Here is a 25,804-nt window from a genome sequence, read left to right on the forward strand (position 1 = left end):
AACCCTGAATGAACAAAGGAAGTAGGAAAGAGCAATCCCCTAGGACCCTCAGACGTCGGCCCGCCGTGTCCTTGGACGGGACTCGGAACAGGTAACACATTACAGGCCATTTAATTAGACCTCTAGTGATGGATGTGGCAGGTCACACGAAATCAAAGTATGAAACATAGATCCCCGCACTTCCATATGGTGTCGTACAACATGAGACATGTGCGATACACTGAAAAAACCTGCTCGACATTCAGCGTGTTTGTAGGTAACGGCTGTTAAAGATCTTGTGGCTGTGGACACCTTTCACATTTAGTGTTAAAAGCAGTGGTGAACGTGTGAGATGTCAGCCAAGCGAAAGGAATAATTTGTGATAATGATATTCCTAAATAATCGACGCTAATTACTGAGGTCAACTGAAATTATTCTCCCCATATGTCTGCTGTCGGGAAAAATCACCCTTTGAAAAAAAAGTACGAGTGTGTGTGTGTTTTGGGGATAGGATGAAGGATTGAGCGTGTCCCCCGTCCCACTGTTTGAGGATGAGTCATGCATTAATAAAAACCTGTAGCTCTGTGGCTGCAGCCGGATTTCACGTCGATCGCTTGAAAATGACATTTGAAGGATCGTTTTACACTTCGCACCTGCAGCCGCTCTGCAGATGAACATGTTCCTGCTGTCGGCTTAAGAGAAGCATGGTTGAATTCAAATGTGACAAACAGCAGAAAGTCTTGCGATACGTAAACTGAAGGACATGAGGATTTTGGAGGAGTGTTAAAGAATAATTGTGTGTTTATTGATTTAGGGCTCTGTAGGTAATTGAGTATTAGCAGGGTGGACTAAATCACATCAGAAAGCTCTAATCCCACACTAAAGTGCTCTGAAAACACTTCATTGTTAAATTCTCACCCATCGGTTTGGTTTCATTTTGATAAACAGTTATTGGTTGTAAAAATAACAAAATTAAGTATGTTTTTTTTTCTTTGTTATAGTGTGTTTGTAAAATGTTTTCATGGCATTATCTGCTAAAAAGCATTTCATTTTTCTGTCATAATTCATTCTTTGTCTTGCACCAAACCGCTATCAATTAGGCTTCACAGCTCTTTTATTTACCCACAAACTAAAAAACTGTAAACATCTCAATTTGATTTCTGTCATTTACAAATTTGAAGAAAGTTTTAGGCTAATTTACTAAACTCGATGCCACCAATTAATGTTTTAGTACTGTCAGCTGTGTTTTAAATGTTTTATAACTATAGATTCCATATATGCCTGCTTATATTTTATAATAAGTATATATATATTGGTAGTATTAATGGTAAAGTTCACTTGTGAACATAACTCTTGTGTAGGAGTATATGTCTTCTGACCTAATTTCAATGATTTAAAAAATTATATATTTTTTACTTACCATGCATAAACATAATTGTCTCAGACGTGCAAGAATGCTATGAAAAAAACAACTAGTAGGATTTACTTACTTTTTGGTATTTTTACAAGTTTTTGCACGGTTCTTCTAAATATATTTAAAGTTTTTGTAAAAAATTTGTTTTGTTTTATTAGCGAATGCTTTGCACACAGTCTTTGAAGTATTTTACTCAAATGTTTTTTTGTCAAGTTTTTGCACAAGTTAATGTAAAAATTAAGTAAATCTAACTAGTTTTTTTCAGTGTGTGCAAACAGTAAAATACGACTTTAGCATTTCGTGTCATTATAAACTACTGAAAAAAGCACAAATTTCAGGGCATGTCAAAACTTCTAAGGGCCTCGAAACACTCTCAGAGCCCAGAGGGTAAAAACCTGTGTGATTTTATTTCTCTCTGGAACACAAAAGAAGATATTTTAAGCTTATAATAAGATTAAGATTATAATATTGCTAAACTTTAAGTAATCGATTTAAAAATAAATGAAAAATCAATCAAAAATCGACATTATGACAGAACAGAATCAAATAACACGTGAAGATACTTCCACCAAACTTCATCAAAAACTAATTTCACAATGTTGTTTTGTTAAAAAGAAGCTAAAAAATCCTGTCACTTCAGTTCATTGGTTATTATAATATAAGTTTACAGAATCTAATAATGCCAATCTTTCCAAACCTGCTCAAGAAGCTTCACAGCAGGACTCGCTGCTCTATCTGAACTTAAAGTTTGCTCTGTGAAAAGCTACAATATCTACAGTATAACTCTACACAACCATTTTCCTGTCTTCATTATCCTTTAATAACCGTCTCAGATGTTTTACAGTGTTGCAGGTATCCAGCGCTGTGACATAATTGTAAAAAGCGCTAATTGAATTAGTAGTGCGGAAGATGTCTCGCGGCCACAGATCTGCTGCATCGACAATCTCACGCCGTTATAGTTCATGCACGATAAACTTTGCAAATGTTTACATCTGGAGCTCCTGTAATGGTCACTTCTAATGATTGTTTTAATAATCAAGCAAAATTAATATTTCATGCCTTATGCAAACTTTTCCTTTATCGTTTCAGTGTGAAAGGAGACTAGAACTAGATACAGTAAATGTATCTGCGATCTAGTGTTGTAAATAATTGCATTCATACCACTGAGAAAATGTACTCATAAATCTCTTGAATCTATATTTTGCAGTAGCTTTTTATGTTGAAATATACATGTTTGCCAATGGATGAGCCAGTCTCCGTCTCTTGGTAAAACATCTCACACGAAAGTAAAGACTCATCGTGATTTTGTATCTAATAATTTGTTTTCGCCGCCTTAATGTACTATAGATATGGAGAATTGAGGGGAAACATTTTATAATTTTAGATAAGCTATGACGGCACATTTCACATTAAGAAAAAGTTAGAAGATGCAGAAACGGTGAGTAATAGAGGGTTTCTTGTAGATGTCTTTGAATGGAATCACACTCATCCTTAACATCAGGGAGGAAACTACCAAACTAAGAATTTGCAAAGTATATAATGTTTCCAATAAAATGACAAAAATTGGTTAACTAAATAAAGATTCTGTCTAATTTACATGTCAATGCCAATTTTCACTTGTTTTAGGTGTTTAGCTACAAAAAACGGTTTGATTTACAACGAGTCAACATACAGTAGATAATAAGAGTAACACCCTGTTACAAGAGAACAGATTAAAGTCAAGCAGTGCCAACACTTAATGATTCCAATCATACAGAGGTCCATTACATGCTGTGTGTTTTGATTGGGTAAAATTAAATATAATTTGATATCTCCACAATAAAATCTAAAAATTAATTTAGCTAAATGAAACGGCATGGTTAAATCTCTCCAGCTGTTTAATAAAGACTCAGTTCAAAACACATGCACCTGCTATTGTCTTGCTATCTGAACGTTTAGAAGAGCTAACCCCACAGTATTTATCTTCATTTAGCTCATTAGGCCGCTCTCCAGAGTGATATTGTCAGAATATGGGGATATTCTCAAAGCAAACAAAACCAGTCTTGTGAGCGAGGCCACTTTGTGAGTGTATGGAAAGCAGTGTTAGATGTTTTATTGTGTGTGGAGTATCACTGATAATAAAAGCTCAACACAAAGCTCAACACACATTTCCTTCTGCTGTCAGTTTAGGGTCATCTTGCTTTATATGAACATTATCTTTTGGTCTTCACTAATTAAGGTGTTCTGCCTTATCGGCATGTTTAATAGACTGCAATGCGGCGGATCAGGCGCTTACCTCTGATCTTATCATAAGAGAAGCCCTGAATGGCTTATTAATGTGGTTAAACAAACCCCCTTCTTAATCCCTTAATCCTGAGGAAAGAGTGGAGTGTTACTCACGGTCACTGCAGAGGGGACCTCCGTATGTCGTCATGGTGCAGTCGCAGGTAAACCCCTCCCACTGCTGCAGACACACTCCCTGATTGGAGCACGAGTCCTCCATGCAGGTAGTGCCAGGGCCGGCTTAAAGAAACGGGAACCGTTATGATGCAGAACTACAGAACATGATTTCTTTATAAATAAATCAATAAAAAGGTTATTATACTTTACTAAAACTAAAACGACTTAAACATTTCTGTTTTAAAATAAAATAAAATATTAGTGTACACCGGAAGTGGCATGGCACGACAAAAGATAACGGAACACATTAGAACCCATTATCAGTTTGGTTTTGTCCACACTGGATACGGCGCGACGTGACAGACGCGACGGCTTGTACTTAATGGGTTTGAGCCAATAACGTCCGTCAACTAGGGTGTAGACACAGTTTAAGTATTATTTAAACCAAACAAAAATGAAAAAAATGAACTGAACAAAATGTTAAGCCCATTGCATAATGAGTCTGAAATTTATTAAAAAATAAATACGACGACGATTTTCTGCGTATTTCGCATCCATAGTAAGCATTTTGAGAGGTACACAGTACAAACGAGCGCCAAATATAAAAAAACGAATATGAAAATTTCAGATTCTATGTGCAAAGACCTTTATTCTGAAACAAAAAAGTTGAGTTGAGTCAAAAAAAAGTTGAGGCACTAAAACTGTACATAGCTCGCTAAACATAACTAAAGCTTAAAATAAAAATAAACTTACATTGCAATATGATGAAAGCACAAAACAAAATGGCTAAAAATGAATTAAACTCATTAAAATAATAAAAATGTCAAATAAATAAAATAAAAATATTTTAAAACGGTCGTTCTTCATGTTTGTGTGTGGGTTAAAATATTAAACAAATTAAAGAACAACAAAAATGTAATAGGAGCTTCTCAAAAACACAAAAGTGTTTAATTATTTAAAAAAAATACAGTTTATTTCCAATCCAAATCGATCAGTGTGAAACTAGTATTTTATTACAATTTATGACTACAAATGCATATATTCTGTACATACGATTATTCACAGAAGATAAATTCAATTATACAAGACCCATATTGGCTGTGTTTCATCTGTCAGAAATTTTAACTAATAAAATTCATCAAACAAAACATACGTGAATAATTTTACCTCAGACAGACAAGTGAATACAAAGAGAATGTGTAGCAGAACAAAAATAGAAAGTATATATTAGGGATGCACCAAAATAAAAATTCTGGCCCGAAACTGATACCGAAATTCAGGTTGCACTAGGCCGACGATCGATACCGGGAAATTATTTACATACTTCGTGCATCACACAGAGCTTGCGTGTCATTTTCTGTTCGCTGATTTTGAGCTTTTATTGTTAGATGTATTAGACTTTGCTATGGCGCGCTTACATGATCGTCCTTTGATAACGGCTAGTGAGAGAGTGAACGCGAGCACTGAATGGAAGCGCGGGCGCTGGATATTTCGGCTTTTATTTCGGCCAGTATTTTTCTTTCACCCAAAACTGATAATGTCATTTTCGGCCAAAAAAATTTGGCAGCCGAAATTTGGGTGCATCCCTAGTATTTATATAAAAAATAGAAAGTACATGAGTGATTTAAAATTTTTCTCTTTCATGTGTTTGCGATGCGTTCTGAGTTAAGCATATATGCTGTTCGACTATACTATAACAGTTGATATTGATAGTGGACTGACCTTCACACCCTCTCTCCACCTGACCCACCCGGTGCAGAGCATCAGCGATGAGGTCGGGCAGTCTGCCGTTCAGATCAACTGACGCCAGGCAGCCCTGGTACCCGTCTCGAGATGCTATGAGCTTGGGCAGACTGTTGTACATGCTCTTCCCCACGCCTCCAACGTACAGCTCTCCTGCTCAACACACACAGACAAACACTCACGGTTATCGGCCTTCAAAACAAGAGCCTTGCCTTTGAACAAAGTCCCTAATGTTATCCGAAGCTTCATGAGGTGGGCTCATCCTGTGTGACTCTGTGATGAGCTGAATATGTGATCTTCTCTTTTTAAACCAATTCCCCGCTGATGAAGGCTAATACCGAGGAACCTTTGATGTTCAGAACAAAAAGAAAAAACAGGGTTGTCATAAAACGGAATATAATTACGTAACATCAAAGTTGCCCTTGAACCTCGAAGGGAGAGAGAACATGTGGATAAGCATGCATGTGGATGAAAATAAAGCATGGCGCCAAGCAAACATGTAAGTCAGTAAATAGCTGCATCTGATGGTGTTTGGGTGTATGGAAGCCGAGTGCTCAGACGGGGATTTGGGAATTGAAATGACTGGGCTCTTTAACACAGTACACCATGTGCCCGTGTCTGCTTCTCAAAGCCGACTGATGCAATGTGTTCTGAGGATTCAATGTAGGATATAAGTAATGGGAAAATACTGAGGGAATTTACCTAGATTTCGAGTTTGAATGTTGTAAGCTTTTATGTAAATTCTCTGCAGCGTTTGACGTGAAGACAGCATGCCAATATCTATGGGTTACCGAATGCAAAATATAGAAGTTTAATTAATAGTCACTGTTCAAATATTTATTCAACTGTGAATAAATGTAAAATAAATATCTGAATGTAAACTTAAATCTTGATTTCTTGTATATACTGAATATTCAGAATTATAATCATATACTATAAGGATTCTGTTAACTTTTTCTTATTGTAAACTAATATAGATTACATTTTAATAATTCATCCAGGAGAATCCTCTCATAATTTATTCACTCTCGTGCCATCCCAGATGTGTATGACTTTCTCTCTTCCATCAAACACAAAAATTACTTTTACATGAAAAATATCAAGTTCATGGGATAACAGAGTGCACATTCATCTATCATTATCCTAATGGCTCCAGTGGGTTAATAAATGTATTTTATATGTGTCATATTTTATGGGTATATAGCTTGTTTAACATTTTAAGCTTATTTCAGCTCATTTAATATGTAAGGACTTAATATTAACAAACAGATCTGCACTCTATACTGTATAGTCAATAACTAAAACAAAATTTAAGTTTTAAATGTTGCCTCATGACAACAATCCATTTGACAACTAGTCATTTGATGTAAGAACTAATGAGAGTTATTGAGGTGCCTCCTATATTTAATGGCCAAGAACTGTTTGGGTTACAAGCATTCATATTTTTCTCTGTGTTCATCAGATAAAGAAATTTATACACATTTGGAAGAACTCGATGGTCAGTTATTGACTGAATTTTGTGCATTTACTGTACATGCAGAAAATGATCAGATATGTACCAAAGATCTGATTATAAATGAAACCTGTTTTCAAGTGTTTACATGCACCTTCGATGGTTTATCTAGTCATTTAAAATGTCGGCGGTAAAATTGTCAAAACCAGAATCTCTTTTTGTACATCTTCCCACATCCGCTGTACTGTACCTACATATGCAACAATTCTTTTTATTTTGCTGTTTCTACATAAACTGCATGATTCAAGAGCGGACTTATTTTACTGTTACTTCTGTTGGACACTTACTTTTACGCTGTCAGACATTCAAACTTAAACAAAACTGAGAGAAAACCGGTAAAGCTGTTTACATGCAACATGGAATCAGTGTAGCAGCCAAAAAACGACATAAGCCGCAAAAAAGGTTTTATGCATAAACAGGACCTTACACATCATTAGCTTTTTAAACATAATCGGAGTAAGACTGTGCATGTCAACACACTCGTTGATACAAAACCTACCGATTGCTAAATGATCTCAAAGTATTATTATTTTTAACTCACAAAAATGCATTGTTTCACTTTACAAGACATTTTAACCCACTGGAGTCATTTCGATAACTTTAATGATAAACTGTATGGAAGTACTTTATGAACCTTTAACATTTTGGATCTCATAATTTATGTCATAACAGCATTTTATTATAAAATGAATAGTTTGTATTGAACTGAAGAAAATAAATCATTGGTGAGTAGATCAGAGAGAAAATTTGGCTGGAATTGTGTGAACAACTCAATTACTATCAAATGGTCAATCTAAACAGTATATGTTTTTTCTATGCACTTAATATGTTATTACAGTGAGGGAAATAATTATTTGATCCCCTGCGGATTTTGTAAGATTGCCTGCTTACAAAGAAATAAAGTGTCTATAATTTGTATGTTGGGTTTATTTGAACTGATAGAGACAGAATATAAAAAATATACAAATGCATAAATGTAAATGTAGTTACTCATTCTTGGCGGAGGTCTACCGGAAGTCCAGTTTGGGCAACACAACGTTAACCGTCTAGAGCTATTTTTAACACCAAACTCTTTCAGAATGTGACAACATTAATATGATTCAATATTATATAAATGAAATATAAAATAAACTGACAGAAAGTTAACTTTGCGTCGGAAACTTTCTATATGCTTGAAATAAAATAACAGCCAGCGTTATCATAAAGCAAATAGATCCACAGTTTCAACATAACTACAGTCATGCCAGACCAAAACACTGTGGAGTTCTGAGGTACACGCTGCTCCTTCATCCTCCTCCTCTAATAATTCTTCACACTGCAAATATACATTGCGGAAGACATCAGAGATGTTTGGGAACCTTCAGATAAACATTCACCGAGCAGACCATATTTAGAGGGCATTGTTTGCCAGTGAAATGCAATTTCCAACTGAGCTCTGCCTGCAAGACAGGCAATTACGCTTTAAAACTGACAAGCAAGAATACATATGGCAATTTTCGTCCCACGGTTGAAGAGTGTGCTCTCACCCTGATTGTTTGCTGAAATCTGCTCTTTTTCCACTCCAGCTGAATAAGACCAATTAGACCGCCATCAACAGCCCCCCTTTATCTAAACCTCTACACTCTTTAATTTTATCTCACTACAGATAAGTTGAATTCTTTCATTATAACTTTGCCGTTTTTTATTAATGGACTCTCAACCTGGTTCACTTCAGCTAACTACCTGTAATTGCCCTCACAGCCACTTTAGTGAAAACGTGTCTTTCTGACTGTTTCAAGAGGCAATAGCTCCACCCCTCAGGAAACTGATTACATAATCATACCTATTATACAATTCAATACGACAGATCAGACACACTCTCGAGATGTTACTGGCTGAATCGCAATCAGCCTATTGGCAGTCAAGTGAAGATGTTCATTCAGCAGCATATAAACACATTCTTGCATCTGACAAGATGACTTCAACAGCCTAATCTACAACTGATGCACTACACAATTCTTTTTGTGTTATTTGCTTTTCACAGTAGAGAGCGGAATTCTTTTTGTAAATAAAGTGAAATAGAGTAATTATGTAAATTAAAAACTAAAAGCACACTAAACAAAGAGCTGAAAATAAAACACTGAATGATTATGAACAAACAAGATGTATTGATTTTGTGTCCATTCAATAGAAGTCAAAGGGGGTCAATGTTGATTACTAACGTTCTTTCAAATATCTCCTTTTGTATTCTTCTGAAGACATGAAGGTGGGCAAATGATCCTTTAATTTACAATAAAATTTTCGACTTGTAACTTTTTCGTTAAGACTTGTTCACACTAAGTGTTAGGAATTAGGAATAATAGTGAGGTCCACGCCACAACTTTAACAATAACGTCACCGAGAAACAATGACCACTGGAATTTTACTTTTACAGAATGTCCACATATTGTTTTCTTATGTACAAGTTGAGTGTAAAACAACAAGAAAATCATGTAATTTTAGGGATGCACCGATACCATTTTTTAAAGACCGAGTATAAGTACCGATATTTTTTCTGGTACTCGCCGATACCGATGCCTGAACCGATACCTGTTCCTTTTCACAACACAGTGAGACCAATAAAAATAGAAAAGCTTACTAATAACAAAGAACTCCACCTGCAACAGAATATGAGAAATAAATTTTTTTGTGTGCTTTTCACAAACGTTCAAAGCAAATTTCACAACAAATTGATTTTTGGTATCGGCGCATTTTTACAAGTACGAGTTGATAGTACACAGTTTTCACACTGTGATATAAACTTATTTAACTGATATTTTTTACTGTTTAATTTTACAGAATTTTCACATATTTTGAATGCAGTTTAAAAACTTCAAATTTACAAGTTTGGTATAAAACAACAAATTTACTGTTTTTACAGGTATTTTTTTATAAAAGTTGGAATTACTTTTAGAGTGATTATCTTAGCTGACAATAAAACATTAACACTCGATTAAAATCGACTTGACTTTAAATGGCTCGTATACACTAAAAACAGCAGATGAAATCTTTGTGACTGCAAACCTGCAGTGTGTGAGCTCAGAATAAATGTTTTCTTCTGGCGTGGATGCTAATATAGCTTTCATTCTAGTCATCGCTTTAGGTGTAAACCTGTCTTTAACGTCCCTGAAGAACATGTGCAAACCAGTAAGTCATGCCACAATTTTTTTTTCTCGAATTAGCAGATGCTTTGAAAGGGCCAGCTCATCTTCAGACTTAATTCCAGCCGTCTGTACAGAATCCAGCGCTGAGCTCAGAGGAGGAAGCTCAGTCTGCTTCACACAGAATAGCCCATGCATGGTTATTAGCTCTGTATGTCTCACTGTTATGCAAAGACTATTAAAGAGACTTCAATCACAATATTCAATTATACACCCAATAGTTTTTTTCATTAGTCATTCAATGGATGGCCGGGCAGCGGGAGAGCGGAGCTGCTTTTGTGGACGAGACAGAGCAAAATCAATTGCTTTCATATGAAGGAACTGCAGGGAGATTGTAAAAATGACATCTCCAGTCATGCGTCTCTGTTGAGTAATGATGAAGCAATATCCCTGCCGGATAGAAATGGAGGAGCGTAAAGCGAAAAAAGAAACACCTTTGGCTGTGCTCCATTACTACTGGCCTTGACCGGAGGATTAGCCCTTACTATAACCGCTCGCAATATAACACACTGTGCTGCTTCTGTGGCCTAAAGGTTTCCCAGCATGCCAAATTCTTTTACGCTCATCTCTGCCTGGTGTGACAACAGCATTCTGTAAGGATTTAGAAAAAGGTGCCATAGTAATAGTGTAACCACTGACAATGGCAGGTTTATTGATTCATAGTGTTAATAGAGGGAGTGACTTTTTGCTCATACCGTTTTTATTCTTACACAGAAAATTATCGACCAACGAATCGATTGTGTGTGTGTGACCTACATTATGAGGATGTGTATTTAGGCTTCAGGCCATGTCTCCTTCATTATGAGAACATGCCAATGTCCGTGTAGCTCAAAATGCAAAACAAACACACTAAACATAAACGAGTGGTTATTAAAATTGTAAAAAGTGCAGATTTCTTTATTATTTAGGTTAAGGAGTAAGGGGAAGGGAAAGAATAACAATGTAGTATACAAACCATTATGCCGATAGAATGTTGGATAAACTAAAATTAGTTTGAAATGCATTTTGTTTCTTCTCGCAAACAACAAAAGAAGATTTTTAGAAAAAATTTGGTAACGCAACAATGGTAGTACCAATTGACTTCTATTGTACTAACCAAACCAACCAATGCATACAGGTTTGAAATAACGAGAGTAAGTAATTGATGAAAGAATTTTTATTTTTGGGTGAACTATCCCTTTAAGTTGGGGAACTAAAAATATTTAACTAAAAATAATACGCAAAATAAACAAAATCTATAACTGAAAAAAATGAATTATATTGTAAAATAATAAATATACCAAAAAATAAACTGAAAAAAGCACCAAAAAAATGAAAATCGCAGAAAAATTAACTAAAACTTAACATGAAAACCATAACTATAATAAAACTATAAAAAGCCCATTCAAAATATTAATAAACTACAATAAAAGCAAAACTATAATAACTGTAACAATTAAAACGACAAAATGTCTTTAGTTTTTGCCTTGCTAAAATAATTGGCCACAGACTGTTAAAATCATTGACATTCACGTTTTTTACTAAAACCTATTTTCTTTTCACACCGGGGGAAAGGAAGCAGAACAGCATTTCGATTCCAAAGTCAATAAAACATATTTTCAGAAAACATTCTCGGGGCAATACCTCGGGGAGCTGAAAACTCTCAATTATCGGACAGCTCGAAGACTAGCTGTCGCAAGCGCTCTCCACATATGCTCATTCCAACACACGTAACAGGTCAAGCATCACTTTTTCTCCTGGTACCCTCACAACATCATCACATCCCAGCACCTTCCAGCTTGAGGATGTTCATTTTACACTTCACAGAAGAGCACTGGACCCTGGGGACTGCTCCGCCACCCTCCATTCTCTCTGGCATAATTGCTTGAACAATTACAACTGACACGTACTGTGAAGTTATTCGTTTGAAGTTTAAAGGACTTGTTCTTGGGGAGCCGAATGAAAAAGGATCTTGGTGCCTGACAGCGAGACTTAGAACTTTATGACCTTATTTGATTTGGACCTTATTACTCTTGTACTTTAAGCAGCATGTTGACGTACCGGTAGATTTAGTAATTCAATGATGTAGGCATCGTGCTGGAGACATCGAAGCTTTAACTCTTGTTTTTTTCATTGCAGTTCATACTGCCAGAAGAGATCTTCACCATAGACAGCGATACGAGTTGTTCAGTGAATTGAACGGTTTTCTTTTTTCGTAAGTAGCATAAAACGCTTCACGTTTCTATATCATTCAAACCTTTATGATTTTTCTTATGATAGTTTTTCAAAATATCTTCTTTTGTGTTCTGCAGAAGAAAGAAAGTCATACAGGTTTGGAATGACACGAGGATGAGAAAATGATCAACTTTTTTATTTTTGGGTGAACTGTCCCTTTAAGATCGTAAGACACCTCAGCCAAGTGACCTTAGACTGATCGGTGAGGTATACGGTTCTTGAAAACACACCAACATTACTTTCAATATTTATTCATTTTAAATCAGCATATGTGAACTTGTTAAAGACCTAATAGCAGACGTCTGTGTTAAGTGCTCTTGATCTAAAGTTGTGAAATGATTATTTATGTGCAAAGAGCAAATAAATAACCAAGCACACTGAAAAACAGAGGCCTCAAATGATGTGCGCTAATAGCTCGAAATTGGCATCCTTCTGTTTCTGGATGAAAATAGAAAGTATAAAACATCTGATTTGTCTCAGCTTTCTCTTATCGACTAACGCATGAAATACAGGCCGTCTGCCAAGATTTGTGCTTAGACGCCAGAGAGCTCAGTATAGTGCAAACTGAGACTAAAACACCTCACGTATTGCTATGGCAATAGCTGTAGCTGCTGTCTTCCCAATCCAAGTCCTCCATTTTATGACGCACATGGAAAGAAATAAACACATGTGTGAATGCTACAGTACACATTCAACTGCTACATGAACTGTTCTGTTATTCAAGTAAACTTGATTCTTTTTTTGGGCTCAGAGATGAAAAAAACGATTTTTTTGCAAGTTCGGAAGCACCAAATTATGCAAAGTCAGTTGTTATTGTGGTTTTTTCTCTTTTCCCTGAAGGCGCTGCTCTTTGTGCTTCTAATTACAGCCACAACAGAGAAAGAAACGTACAGCTAGGTTGAGAAGTACTGCAAGGTAGATTTCACAAGCAACATGATTTATAGAAAGAGCTAGAAGCTGTGTAAATTACATCAGGAAAGATCGGCTCATTAAAGCTGTGGGCAGAAATCAAATCTGAGATTAGTATAAAACTGCAAACGTGTTTTCAAACTTATCTAAGAATGAGGTAAATCTGAGACTTTAAAAGGGATAGTTCACTAAAATTCTGTCATCGTTTCCTCACCCTAATGTCATTTCAAACCTGTATGACTTTCTTCTGTAGATCACCAAAGAAGATATTTTGAAGATTGCTGGTAACCAATCAACAATCTCCTTTGACTTCCATTGTATGGACACAACCACAGTGACATTTCTCAAAATGTCTTCTTTTGTGCTCAACAGAAGAAATATACGTTTTAACCAACATGAGGTGAATAAATTATGAATTTTTATTTTTGGATGAACTATCCTCTAGCAGACATAAACAGCCCAAGGATCAATGAATGATGTAAGAAATGGCATAAGAATGATGTACATCAAGAAATATGACCCCATATTGCATCTTTTATATTTTCGTCTTGTTTTGATTTAAAGGGACAGTTCCCCCAAGAATGAAAATTCTCAGGGCCCGAATGCTAATGCTAACACTAGCTTTAAAGGGATACTTCATCCAAAAATCCTTCAAGCTGTTTCAAATCTGTATAAATCTGTCTTTGTTCTGATGAACACAGAGAAAGATATTTGCAAGAATGTGAATAACCAAACAGATCTCTTCCGCCATTGACTGCCGTCATAGGGAAAATAAATACTATGGGAGTCTATAGGTTGTGAGATCTGTTTGGTTACTGACATTCTCCAAAATATCTTTCTCTGAGTTTAGCAGAACAAAGAAATTTGTAAAGGTTTGGAACAACCTGAGCGTCTTTAAGGATCCCAAAAAGAAAAGGTTTGTGATAACTATGTGTAATATATTCTATTGTCAACATTAAGACACATTATTTTGTTCGTGTTCTTTGTAGCATTGTATTGTCAGACAGAGATTTTAATGAGGTTTATGCACAATAGAAACAATTGAATAAGCAATACATTATTTACTGCCGTTTTATACATTTCTATTTTCCAGACCACCTACAGTCTCAAAGTACTCCGTGGACCCCAAAGGATCTGCAGTCACAGCTGAAAACACTGGCTACACTATATTTAATTTAACCATATTTAAAAATGCTCATTCAATAAGTACTGTTGTACACGCCTGTGAAAGAAAATTTTGCACACAAATAAACTAAATAAACATAAGACACAACATCAGAACAATACTCACAGCCTCCATTTCACTCGCCTTCATAACATTTACTCTGACTATGGTCGATAGTATGACCCTTAGGATAAGAGGAAGAGTGGTACCTTTCAGGTCCAGGTTGCGGGCTCCGTTGGAGTGCTGCGTGACGGTGCGGGAGTCTATCTTGAGCATGTGCACGTTGCTGTCATCGCGGGACACCATGACGTTGTGCCACTGGTTATCATTCAGCGGCTTGTCAGAGTTGCCCTTCATGAGCGACGGCCCATTGCCCAAGTCAAACACATAATGGATGTACCTGCAATACATGGGTTCCCCTGTCAATCATACAGCCCAGTGGAATCAGGCAAGTCTCTTTATGATGACAATGCTGCCTTTTTGCTTTGAAATCAATAGCTGTAATAAGGCTTGAAATACTGGCACGGACAGCCTTCCTTCCATCCGGCCAGAAACTCTGCAACTGAGGTGTGTGATCACAGTAGTTTATAGTCCCAGTGCATTGAGAACGGGGGCTCCATATATCACATTCAGACCATTTTAAGCCCATTATTTCTCATTGTAAGTACGACTTTGTTTAGCCTGACTAACGTTCAAACTTTTTTCTCCATCTGACTAAAAAGTATCTGATCATTGATTTGTTGCTACGACTTATATTCAGTATATTAGGCGTCTTATAAATATACAGTGGTATGTCCGTTATGTAAAACTGCAAAATTGCATGTGCCTCGAGGTATAAAGTTACAGTTTTATAACCTGGTATTAAAAAATAACTTTAAACTGTATAAAATAACACTTTAGCAAGAGATTAAAAGTAGTTGATCCTCTCACAAAAACTTGAACGCATTCTTGTATCTTTTCTATGGCTTTCTTATTTTCTCATTTATTTTTGCTTTAAATGAAATATTGTAATGTCGGGGGAAAAATAATCCACAATAATATATTGTCGTGACATGTATTGAATAAAAATAAATAAATATTACTATAGAAGAGTAACAAACGTAATGTGGCCCAAGTTTAATTTAATCTTTATTTCAAGGCAACAATTTATAAGGGTTTTAAATTAGTAAAGATATTATCATGAAGAGATTAAAAACGATTTGAACAACCATGGTTTTATATATATCACAAATATTGTCAATACCGGTATATTGTTACGCCACTAGGTGTCAGAACAATGATGATTGCTGGGACAATGCTAATATTGTTTGAAACTTACAAGGTCATATAAACATCATACACACCTCATCTTCATTCAACCTGTAAATACATGCTGATAGCTAATGTCAGGTTGTTTTGTTCGATGTCAGCACATTAAGAAACAGGCAGGATTGGATCTGTGTGAGCTGTATGTGTGTGTGTGAGAGAGAAGAAAGAAACACAGTGAGAGAGCTAGTCATGGACATGCTGTGTGTATTTGCCTGTGAGAGAGAGAGACAGAGAGAGAGAGAGATTGAGCTCTCATTAGCACGCACTCATTTCACATGCTTGTGCAGACTCCGGTGAGAGGCAAGGCCACCTGCTGTCTAATTGCTTACTGAATGACTGGCTTTCTGGACCACTGAAACTGAGGAAGTTAAACATCTGAGGCACCTTCCCCTTATTCACTATTAATTCATGCCCAATGGAATAAATCACATTTCAGCGCAATTCTGATTTTTGTGCTCCTGCTTGCCCTAAATACTGTGATTGAATATCCCCTGTCGTGAGAAATCGTATCAGGCTGGAGGGAGAAATAACTGTGGATCTCCCATGTGGCGGTTCTGTTGTGTGGGTTGCAAATAAATACTGTTGAATATGGTGAATCAGAAAAAAAGGTATATTACATATGATTAAATGTTGCTCTTTTCTTTCAAGGCCATCAGATCTCATCTTATTGAAACCAACTTAAAATTTAACAATTTATTAAAATATAAACTACCATAAGAAGAAAACTCATTGAGACAAAACTACATCTGGACGAATTATATTTGACGATTATCAAACGATTAATCGCGATTAATCACATCCAGAATAGAAGTTTGAGTCACATTATATGTGTCTGTGAAGTGTGCATATTAATTTTGTATTTTTAAACACACAAAAAATACAAATTCATGTATGTATTTTTACTGAGCGATAATTACAATAATATATGAACGCTTATTCCTTTTTTTTATTTTCCCCCCTATATGCATTTATGTGTATGTGTTTAAGAATACAAAATGAATAAGCACAGTACAAAAACAAAATGTAGTTCACGTTAACACAAATTTTTATTCTGGATGCTATTAATCGCGATTAATCGTTTGACAGCCCTGTACAAAAGCCCATCACAAACACAAATTAGTTAGTTTACTATTTAGAATACTATTCAATAGAAACCTTTACAAAATATCAATAATCCCATAATATATTGTCACTAAATGGTAAAAACTAGCGACCCAGACAAACTGAATGCCATTAAAAGTAACTGCAGTAATTCATAGCGGTTATTAGGTTAGGCTTAAAATACTAAAACCTGAAGCTAGAAAACACAGAAAAAGGTCAACTTTAACTAATGACACGTTCCAGATGAAACCTTGAGGGGAGAGGTGGGTAGACTTGTCTTGAGAACCCCCAAAACCGCCCCCAAAGTGTTCCAGTAAATCGTACACTACATTGCTAAACTATTACATATTACATAATCACTACATTAAACGTCTTTAAAATGTCATTAAATAATACTTCTCAGTGACTTCGGGGTTGATCTGCCACACTGATGTAAGACCTTTTCCATGGTTATTTATAGGTAGGACATAAGAGATTTCCATGATCTAGCTCACACCTAAAAAAAACTAACAATAAAAGCATGAACTAGATGAACTAAATGAACAGAAATGAACAAAAATGAACAAAAATGAAGTAAAATAAATCTAGAAATGAATCTAGAAATAAATCGAAACAAAAAACGTTACGACTACTGGATATTTATGGATATGGGCAGTAGTGGTTGAGGTTAAGAATAGCTTTCCAGGCAATCACTCACTTTAAAAATGTCTCTTGATTGACGGCAGACACAGATGCCGGCATGCCGTCTGTGTGCTTGATTGTGAAAGAAACTCATGAGAATCTTTTTCCAGTGGATACCGTTCACCATTTACGCATATCCAGAAGCAACTCATGGTGAATTTGTTTAAATTAAAATACGTCTCCTATCCTGTGATGAATCATCTAGCGTTTCTACTCCTCCTGTACCTTTAACTAAATGCCAGAGAGATAAATGTGCGAGGCTTATAATGCGACTTGACTCACCCTCCTACGGCTATGATTCACATCCAAGTAACATCTTTTAACTAATCGCAAACTTAAACACGCTCTTTAGTTCAGTGGCGTAACTGCATTTGGATGTCTCTTATATTATAATTTGCTTAACTGACTGCTTACAGTCGATCCTTTGAATATCTTCAGGCTCTAGTGGGAACATCCGAGTTCTCGCATTAATAACGCCGCCTTTCTCTCTCATCAAAACAGCCGCGTGATTGTTTTGTCGGAAAGGCTTTTGACCGACAGAGCTGTTCGAGATGAAACTCTCATGAGATGTTGATGTTTATATGTTGAAGGATGATTTAAACAACAGATTGTGTACTGCACCGGAGGGGAGGTTTGAGCTGTTGCAGGGAACATCTCGGCATGTCTGAATTTATATCATTTGGTTGGAAGAAAATAAGAAAAATTGACGAAGGCATTTCGAAAATAATTAGGGCTAGTGTTCTACATGGTCTAAATACACGTCTAGTTATTGGTTAATGTAAATACAGCCGCAGAAATTATTACGAGAACATTATAATATTTTTTCAGTTTTTTGTTTACTATTTAAAGGTATGTGTTTAAGTTAAATGATCATTTTTGTTTCATTCACGTCGGATTTAGAATACTTTCCACCAAGACATGTTTTCATACATTGCCTTTCTTGGCATCCTTACCATCCATCATTTTCACAAAAGTTGCCAAGTTTAAGGGTTGAGGAAAAAGACTGAAAATAACATTACACAAACAGTCACATATAGAGTATATTATAGCATATATGTATAGTATAGTGTTACTATTTGAGTTATATATACAGTACACTGAGTTCCAGTTGTAAGTACCAACACTATAACCCCTAAAAGAAGACGAAAAGACTTCATTTGCGATAATAGACATTATGTCACAAATGCCTTCAATTGCACCTAACATGTATTGAATATTCCCCTAAAGACATTTTTATCTTGCTATAGTCCTCTCTCTCTCTCTCTCTCTCTGTGTGTCTCTCTTTCTCCCGAGACTCCAGATCTCTATCACATTCAGCACCTCTAAGGCTTAATTTCATCCTGCAGTCAAATGTAATCTCACCCCGTCTTCTCTCAATCAGGTAGTTCTCTCTATCTCTCAGAATAATGACACTCTTAATATGTTGTGCCTATTTCTGGTATTTTTAGTTTCTTATTTTTGCAATATTGTTAAGAAATCTTCTATTCTTCTATGTTCTTTTCAGTTCCTGTCTCAAGTTTATAGTTTAATTAAATGGCTTTTAATAATATGACTTTAATGCTGAATGCAGATTTTTGGGGGTAATGGCTAGCAGCAATGAACGCCCCTGTAAAAAAATCCTTTAATAATGAACAGCTTTTATTTCTCGCTCTAATTCAGACTGGCTTGAAGAAATAGAGGGCAGAGTTAGATATGCAATCACACAGTTCGGCTTTTCCAAAGCAAAAGCCATTTAAAGCTGCAGTGTGCAATTTATTGTGTTCAAATGCTATGTCCTATTTTAATTTATGTGATGGGACTGTAAGTTAGTTAATGTAGGTTGATTTACCCAAAAACATTGCTTTGATTGCTTAAAGGGACAGTACACCCACCCAAAAATATTGTGTCTTCACTTACCACCCTCAAGGTATTTTACATTTCTCTGTTCTGATGAACATAGAGAAAGTTTTTTCGATGAATGCTTGTAACCAAACAACTCTTGGCAACTACTGACTACCATAGTAAGAAAAATTACTTTATTAATTGCTTTGTTCTGTTTAACACAAAATATATTTTGAAGAATGTAGGACAGCAAACAGTTCTGGGGAACTTTTGACTACCATTGTCTTTTCTCCTATTGTGTTAGTCAATTGTGGCCAGGAATCGTTTGGTTAAAAGCATTCTTCCAAATATCTTTCTCTGTGTTCGGCAAAGAAATTGATACAGATTCTGAACAACTCGAGGGTGAATAAATGATGACAGAATTTTCATTTTTGTGTGAACTGTCCATTTGAACTTTAAGCATCTAAAAAAGCCCAGCAAAGCAAACCTAGCTCAACCAATGGCGGGAGTTTGAGGCAGGACTATCTGTTTACCCAACAAATCTTAGAGGGGGAAACCATTTTACACACTTCAGCTTTATGTTTCAATGCTGTATTTAAACAATACTTATAATTCCTCCACTCACCCTTTCACAAGTTCAACAACGATAAAGTCGCTTCCATCTCCAGAGTTGAACAGCATCAAACCATCTGGGCTTGTGGTCTTGAACTGAAAGAAGAGGTGCATGGACGCGTACGCCTGCAAAGTGGACAATGCCACGTAACTGGCTCGAGTCCGGAAACTGACCGGATCTGCCACGATGCGGCGCATGCCGAAGCGTGCATTGAGCTCACAGTAAGAGATGTCGCCATTCTTGCACAGGTCCAGGTAGGGCATTCTGTTGAAAGAGAGGCCCTGTAGGTGGCCGATGAAGTTGGAGGGCATGACGGAGATAAAGCGCCGCTCCGTCATGATGCCAGTCTCTATGTGGTGGAACTCCAGCTGCGTGTGTGCTCCGCTCATCTGGCCTGTGGCAGAAGGGAACACGCTCGATTAGTCAGGTCTGGGAGTTGATGATATGAAGGAATGGCGTGCTGCCTGAGCCCGTCCCAAGGCAACTTCAGCTTTTGATGTTGAATTCAGAGTTGGATGTGCAGTAATGCTGAACTCGCACGTATGAGTTGAATTTCAAACTCGAAGATTTATGTGTAATCTTTGGCTTGAAACATTTTTAAACTAGTCAGTTACAGCTATGATAGATTAACTTCTCTGTCACGCCGTGTTCAAACCAGACTTGACGAGAAACAAGAAATATTTCTGTTGGGAATGTGGTCGGATGCATTGAACAACATATTTGTTGTTCAATGTACATTTATTCTAAACAGGATTTGGACCAATGAGATTTAATGGGCGTTATGAAGATGCATCTTGTCGATCAAATCAAAAACTCAGATTTGCATGAAGAGAAAGGTGTTATTGTTTGATGCTCTACTGTGTCATCATATTTAATGTAGAGCAGGATATTGGACTGACAGTTTCACAGTGTACCACACAACACAGTGTCTAATACACATACAGGTACAGTATTGTCAGCGTGTGTGAGGTCGTTCTTGCTTACCCTCCACGGTCACATTGTCAACAGAGAGCTGCAGGCTCTTCCCACGGCGCACCACCTTCACAGAGTGCCATTCATTGTCATTCAGTTTGTGCCCTGCGAACAGAGTCTCCGGTCCTTTACCTGTATAGAAAACGGAGCAAAGTCACACACCGCTGTAAGCTGTCTGTCTTATCAAGACGACACCCAACCTCACAGGCCTGGTGCTCTACCTCACACATGCACAAATACAGACACGCACTTATGGTGCACTGACAGGACCGATATACAGACGTTTTCAGGAAGGCACCACAGAGAGTTCTCACTCGCATGATGACACTTAGATACTTGTGAGCGTACACACACACACACACATAAAAATTCACACATTTACATTTTCGCACAGGCTCACGCCAACGCAAATCACGAATCTTGACATGTACATAGGCTGTAACGTAATCTATTCGGTCATAGTTAAGAGCGGTATAGACTGTGATTATAGGTTTAAATGTGTTCATAATGACTTATATAACAGCTGTGTTTAGTAGCGTATGGTCCTTGAAGCTGAGAGGTTAATAGATGTGGTTTGTTTACTGTAAATACGAACCATGACCTCTCCATTCAGCTATTATTAGTAACCTTATTTCCAGACAATAAACACAAATGACATTTTGAACTTTATTTGGTTGGTCGATGAAAGACATCTAAGCATTTATTTCCTACTCAAAAAGCTGAAATGAAGTGTGTAATCTTGTGACTTTAGCATTAAAAAACGCAAAGGTGAAAAAAATATAGTTTTCGGACACACTTTATTCACTGCCGGAATATTTCAAAAAAATTGTACGGTGCAGGTTTTAACACCTTAAATTGGTCAAACAACTGAAATAAAATGAGTTATTTTACAACATTAGCTTTACAAAGCAGCACTGCAGGAAAAAAATCAAACACAGAATAAAAATAGAATTTTACAGCATTATACTGTTTAATTTGTGTGATTTTTACTTTTTTTAATGGGGTAAAAAATGTCACTGCAAATTTAATGATGATGATTTAATACATGTCGGGTAAAAATAACAAAACGTTAATTCTATTTATGATATTTTACTTTTTCTCTGGTGCCACAGCTGCCAGAATCAGAAGTTTTTATTAGATTGCAGGTTTTTCAAAGGCAACGCCTCCAATTGGTCAAACAAAAAGTCCCGCCCCAAACTCACACTATTGGTAAAGCCAATGTTGTTTTGTTAGACGGGTTGGGAATGTCTTATGGAAGAGTAAATGGGTAGTTAATGTGTCCTTTGGTGTGACAGCAAAACATTTGAAATACAAACTAGCATAAGAGAGATTTATCTTCATTGTTACTTTACATTATAAATGAAGAGTTTGGTTCGAGAAAACAGAGAGAACTCAGTTTTTTTTTTCTTTCAAATATCATATTTTTATAGTGTTTTATTGTGTTAGTTAGCTGTATTTTTTCTGTTATTACAACTTCAATCAAAACAAACCAACTGCAGTTTGATTGATAGTTATTGTAATGTATAAAAAAGATATCATCATTTTTGAAACCAAACTCTTAAAATATAGATATGAATAAAATCCTTTTTGCTGTCACACCATAGAACATATGTGTGGTCTATTTGTCAACTACTGTATACTTTCTCAACACACAAATGTATTACTTCTCTGCACACTTTAATGTCTCTTAACATTACACTCGATTCGTTTGACATCTGTCAATTTTGGTTTTTATAAAAAGCTGCAAATGTTCCAGTACCGCCAGACGGTACAGCTCTTCTGCCACGTCCAAGCAATAAAAAATATAATTACATTTTTAAAGGCACTTTCTCCCTAAAATTCGTCACTCACAGATACAAACCTCATTGATTCACTGTCTTAAAAACATTGCTGCACAGCGAGTGGAACAAATAAACGAACAATTGCAGCCGCCTCTACAGCAGTTCTGCTCATTATAAGAGAAAGTGACTGGTGATGCCTGAGAATGTGTGTGTAACGTGAGACAAACACATTATACTTAAAGCCAAATGAATGGAAATTGAATTGGCCCTGGCTATGTGCATAATCATCTTACAGGCTCAGGAGTTTTATGGCCGAAACCGTGCTGCGCTTCAGTACGCAGGTTTAAAAATGACAGAACACATACCATGGCAAATCCTTCACAGACCTGAAGAGTCCTACGACTCACACCAAACCAAAGTCAACCACAGTACATTCACAGATATGACGCTAAAGCAGTGTTTATAAGAGTACGGCTCTTGACTCAAATACGTCTGTCATCTATTGAAACAAACTCTTTTGTGAGTAATGCAACGTATTTACAAAAACAGATAATGATCCAATATTCACTAATATTCATTGTGTAAGATTTTACAATAACACCGTGTCTACACCAGACGCAACAGGCGTGACGCAACATGACAACATGCTTGTTCTTAATGGGTTTGTCGCGTCGCGCTGCATCCAGCGTGGACAAAATTTGAAATTATAATGCGTTTCTAATGTCTTTTGTCGTGTCGCATCGCGCCTGTCGCGTCCGGTGTGGAAACGGTCTAAAGCTGAAAATTCTGTTCTCATGTACTCACCCTATTGTGATTTCAAACCTGTGTGACTTTAATTTTTCAGCAGAAAACTAAAAAAGACATTATGAAGAATGTCGGTAACCATGCAGCGGTGCCCTTTGACTTACTTTGGTTTTGTGTCTGTACAATAGAAGTAAAGGATGGTTGTTTGGTTGCCAACATTCTTTAAAACATCTTCTTTTTTTAAAACATCTCTGCAGACGTAAGAAAGTCATACAGGTTTGGAATGACAAGAGGGTGAGTAAATGATGGCAGAATTTTATTTTTTGGGTAACCTAACCCATTTTCCCACATTTTTATGATTTCCATAAAATCTGTCGGTATGACAGCTCTTTAGTCATAAGACTGATATAGCAAAATTAGCAAATTACGTGTGCTTTCGAGTATGCGTCCCAACATTTTTCATTCTTGTCTTCCGCAGAGCAATTTTAAGACCCTCTCGTGCTAAAGTATCAGCATTAAGATGTGTTTGCTGTGGTCCGGCTGCGCGCTCAGAGGCGCCTGGGGTGCGCAGGGAAAAATGGGTCAGGCCGAAGCAGCTGCCTCAGTCTTCATCCCGTGGAGCGGCTACTGCCTGACACGGCGGTTCAAAGCCCCTCTCACCACGCTGTTGGCTAGCCTAATTGGCTCTGCCGGAGTCAACAGGCTCTCCGGGGACCGTCGTCAGCCTATTTGTAGGAGTGTTGCATCGCTGGCGAATTGGTGTGCTGCAGTAGGGCGGCTCTCTGACGACGACCCGAGGATGCGCATGCTGATCTTGACTCGAGATGTGACTGAATCTGCTGAAACTTTTAAGTCGTTTTATAAATGATTTCAAAAAGATGGACTCAGTGATCTCGCAAAACATCTGGTATTCAAAGGCGTTCTGCTGGCAGGTCACAATCGTGCTTTAAATTGCATACAGTACATTTGAGTAAAGTTCTGAACGAGTGGGTATACGTCACATTATTTGCATTTGAGTGTGTCTATGTCACATCATCACGGTAATTAGCTCATCTCGTTCCAAAAAAAACTGAGTGGAGGAAAAAAACAGAGAATTGTCGTCCTACACCTTCTGGCAGCTTGTTAATTAAATCTAAATTGTTGCTCATCCTGCTTTTAAATGTGCTCTCGTCGCTTTAGCTTGGCTCGGTGTTACTCAGCATTTCACATTAAACAGCCACAGCATAAAAGAGTACAAATAAAACCTGACGAATATTTTTGTGCGGGTAATCAAATATGAGTTTAGGTACGAGATGCTATAATGGAATTTGTATCGACTGTGTTCAGACGGCAATGGTATTATGCAGATCTTACAATATCAACCATCAATCGTTCGAGGCATTGAAAACAAAGATGGTTTGCTTCATCCACAACGTCATCATTCGTGAAATCTGTTTCGTATTCACGGCGACCCTTTGCTGAGCTGTTTAAAATGCACATCATGGTGAGGAGAAAAAAAAAAGATTTCCAACAGATGGCAGAGGGCCCTAATTGGGTATAATTTACTTTAACTACCAGCATTTCTGTCTATTTAAAAGTCAATTAACATTTTGCTGTCATTAAAACTTCCATCAGTCTAAATATGTTTGACACGTCCATTGAGTTAATATTGGGAATATTGGAAGTGTGGAGGGGACTGCGACAGTCTTCCACGGGTTAACGTATCAAATGATCATGCTCCTCTCATTATGAACATACATTTATCCTCGTATGACCAAGCGCGGATTCATCATCCGCTGAGCAATATGTGTGATGAACGCTTCTCGTGTCTAAAAGAGTGGGGAAAACATTAAACTTCATATGTGTCATCTTATCTATTTTGAAACATATTGGATGACAAGGATGTGACGCTCCTTTCAATGGAATGATTTGTAGATTTGGCTCTGAAGAAAGAGACCTTCATCATTTGTACAGCATGAGACTGAGGGAGGGCAAAATCACTTGCAGTAACTGATGGAGTTTGTTGCCATCTGGTGGAAAAAATAGGGATATCATGTGATAATGTTTATTATAAATGTATAGCTCGGTTCAGGTTCTATGTCCGTACGGTGATCCTGCTGTGTTCAAATATAGTGACACAGTAATAGATCAAAAGAAAGTTGAAAGTGTGTGTGTGTGTGTGTCTGTAAAGCTGGAAAGGCTTATTCTTAAAAATATTTGAATCTCAAGGTGTATGCTTAAATGACTGAAATGTATTTTATCTCAAAAATATAATTGAGTTATAATTGAAATCTTTTTTTTTTTATAAA

The 25,804-nt window shown here is 36.7% G+C and overlaps 1 protein-coding gene across 11 annotated transcripts in view; it reads right to left on the reverse strand.

Annotated features, from left to right (window-relative positions):
- Positions 1–25,804, reverse strand: part of nrxn2a (neurexin 2a) — a 286,021-nt gene that overhangs the window by 142,696 nt on the left and 117,521 nt on the right. For all 11 annotated transcript variants that reach the window (XM_056730656.1, XM_056730657.1, XM_056730667.1 and 8 more), the window contains 5 exons: positions 21,004–21,123; positions 20,032–20,413; positions 14,705–14,895; positions 5,495–5,668; positions 3,773–3,895 (listed from right to left, as the gene is read on the reverse strand). In XM_056730656.1, the coding sequence (XP_056586634.1) occupies positions 3,773–3,895; positions 5,495–5,668; positions 14,705–14,895; positions 20,032–20,413; positions 21,004–21,123 (990 nt within the window). The remainder of the gene's footprint in view (positions 1–3,772; positions 3,896–5,494; positions 5,669–14,704; positions 14,896–20,031; positions 20,414–21,003; positions 21,124–25,804) is intronic.

The sequence above is a fragment of the Triplophysa dalaica genome, chromosome 19, assembly GCF_015846415.1.
Source record: "Triplophysa dalaica isolate WHDGS20190420 chromosome 19, ASM1584641v1, whole genome shotgun sequence".
NCBI classification, from domain to species: domain Eukaryota; kingdom Metazoa; phylum Chordata; class Actinopteri; order Cypriniformes; family Nemacheilidae; genus Triplophysa; species Triplophysa dalaica.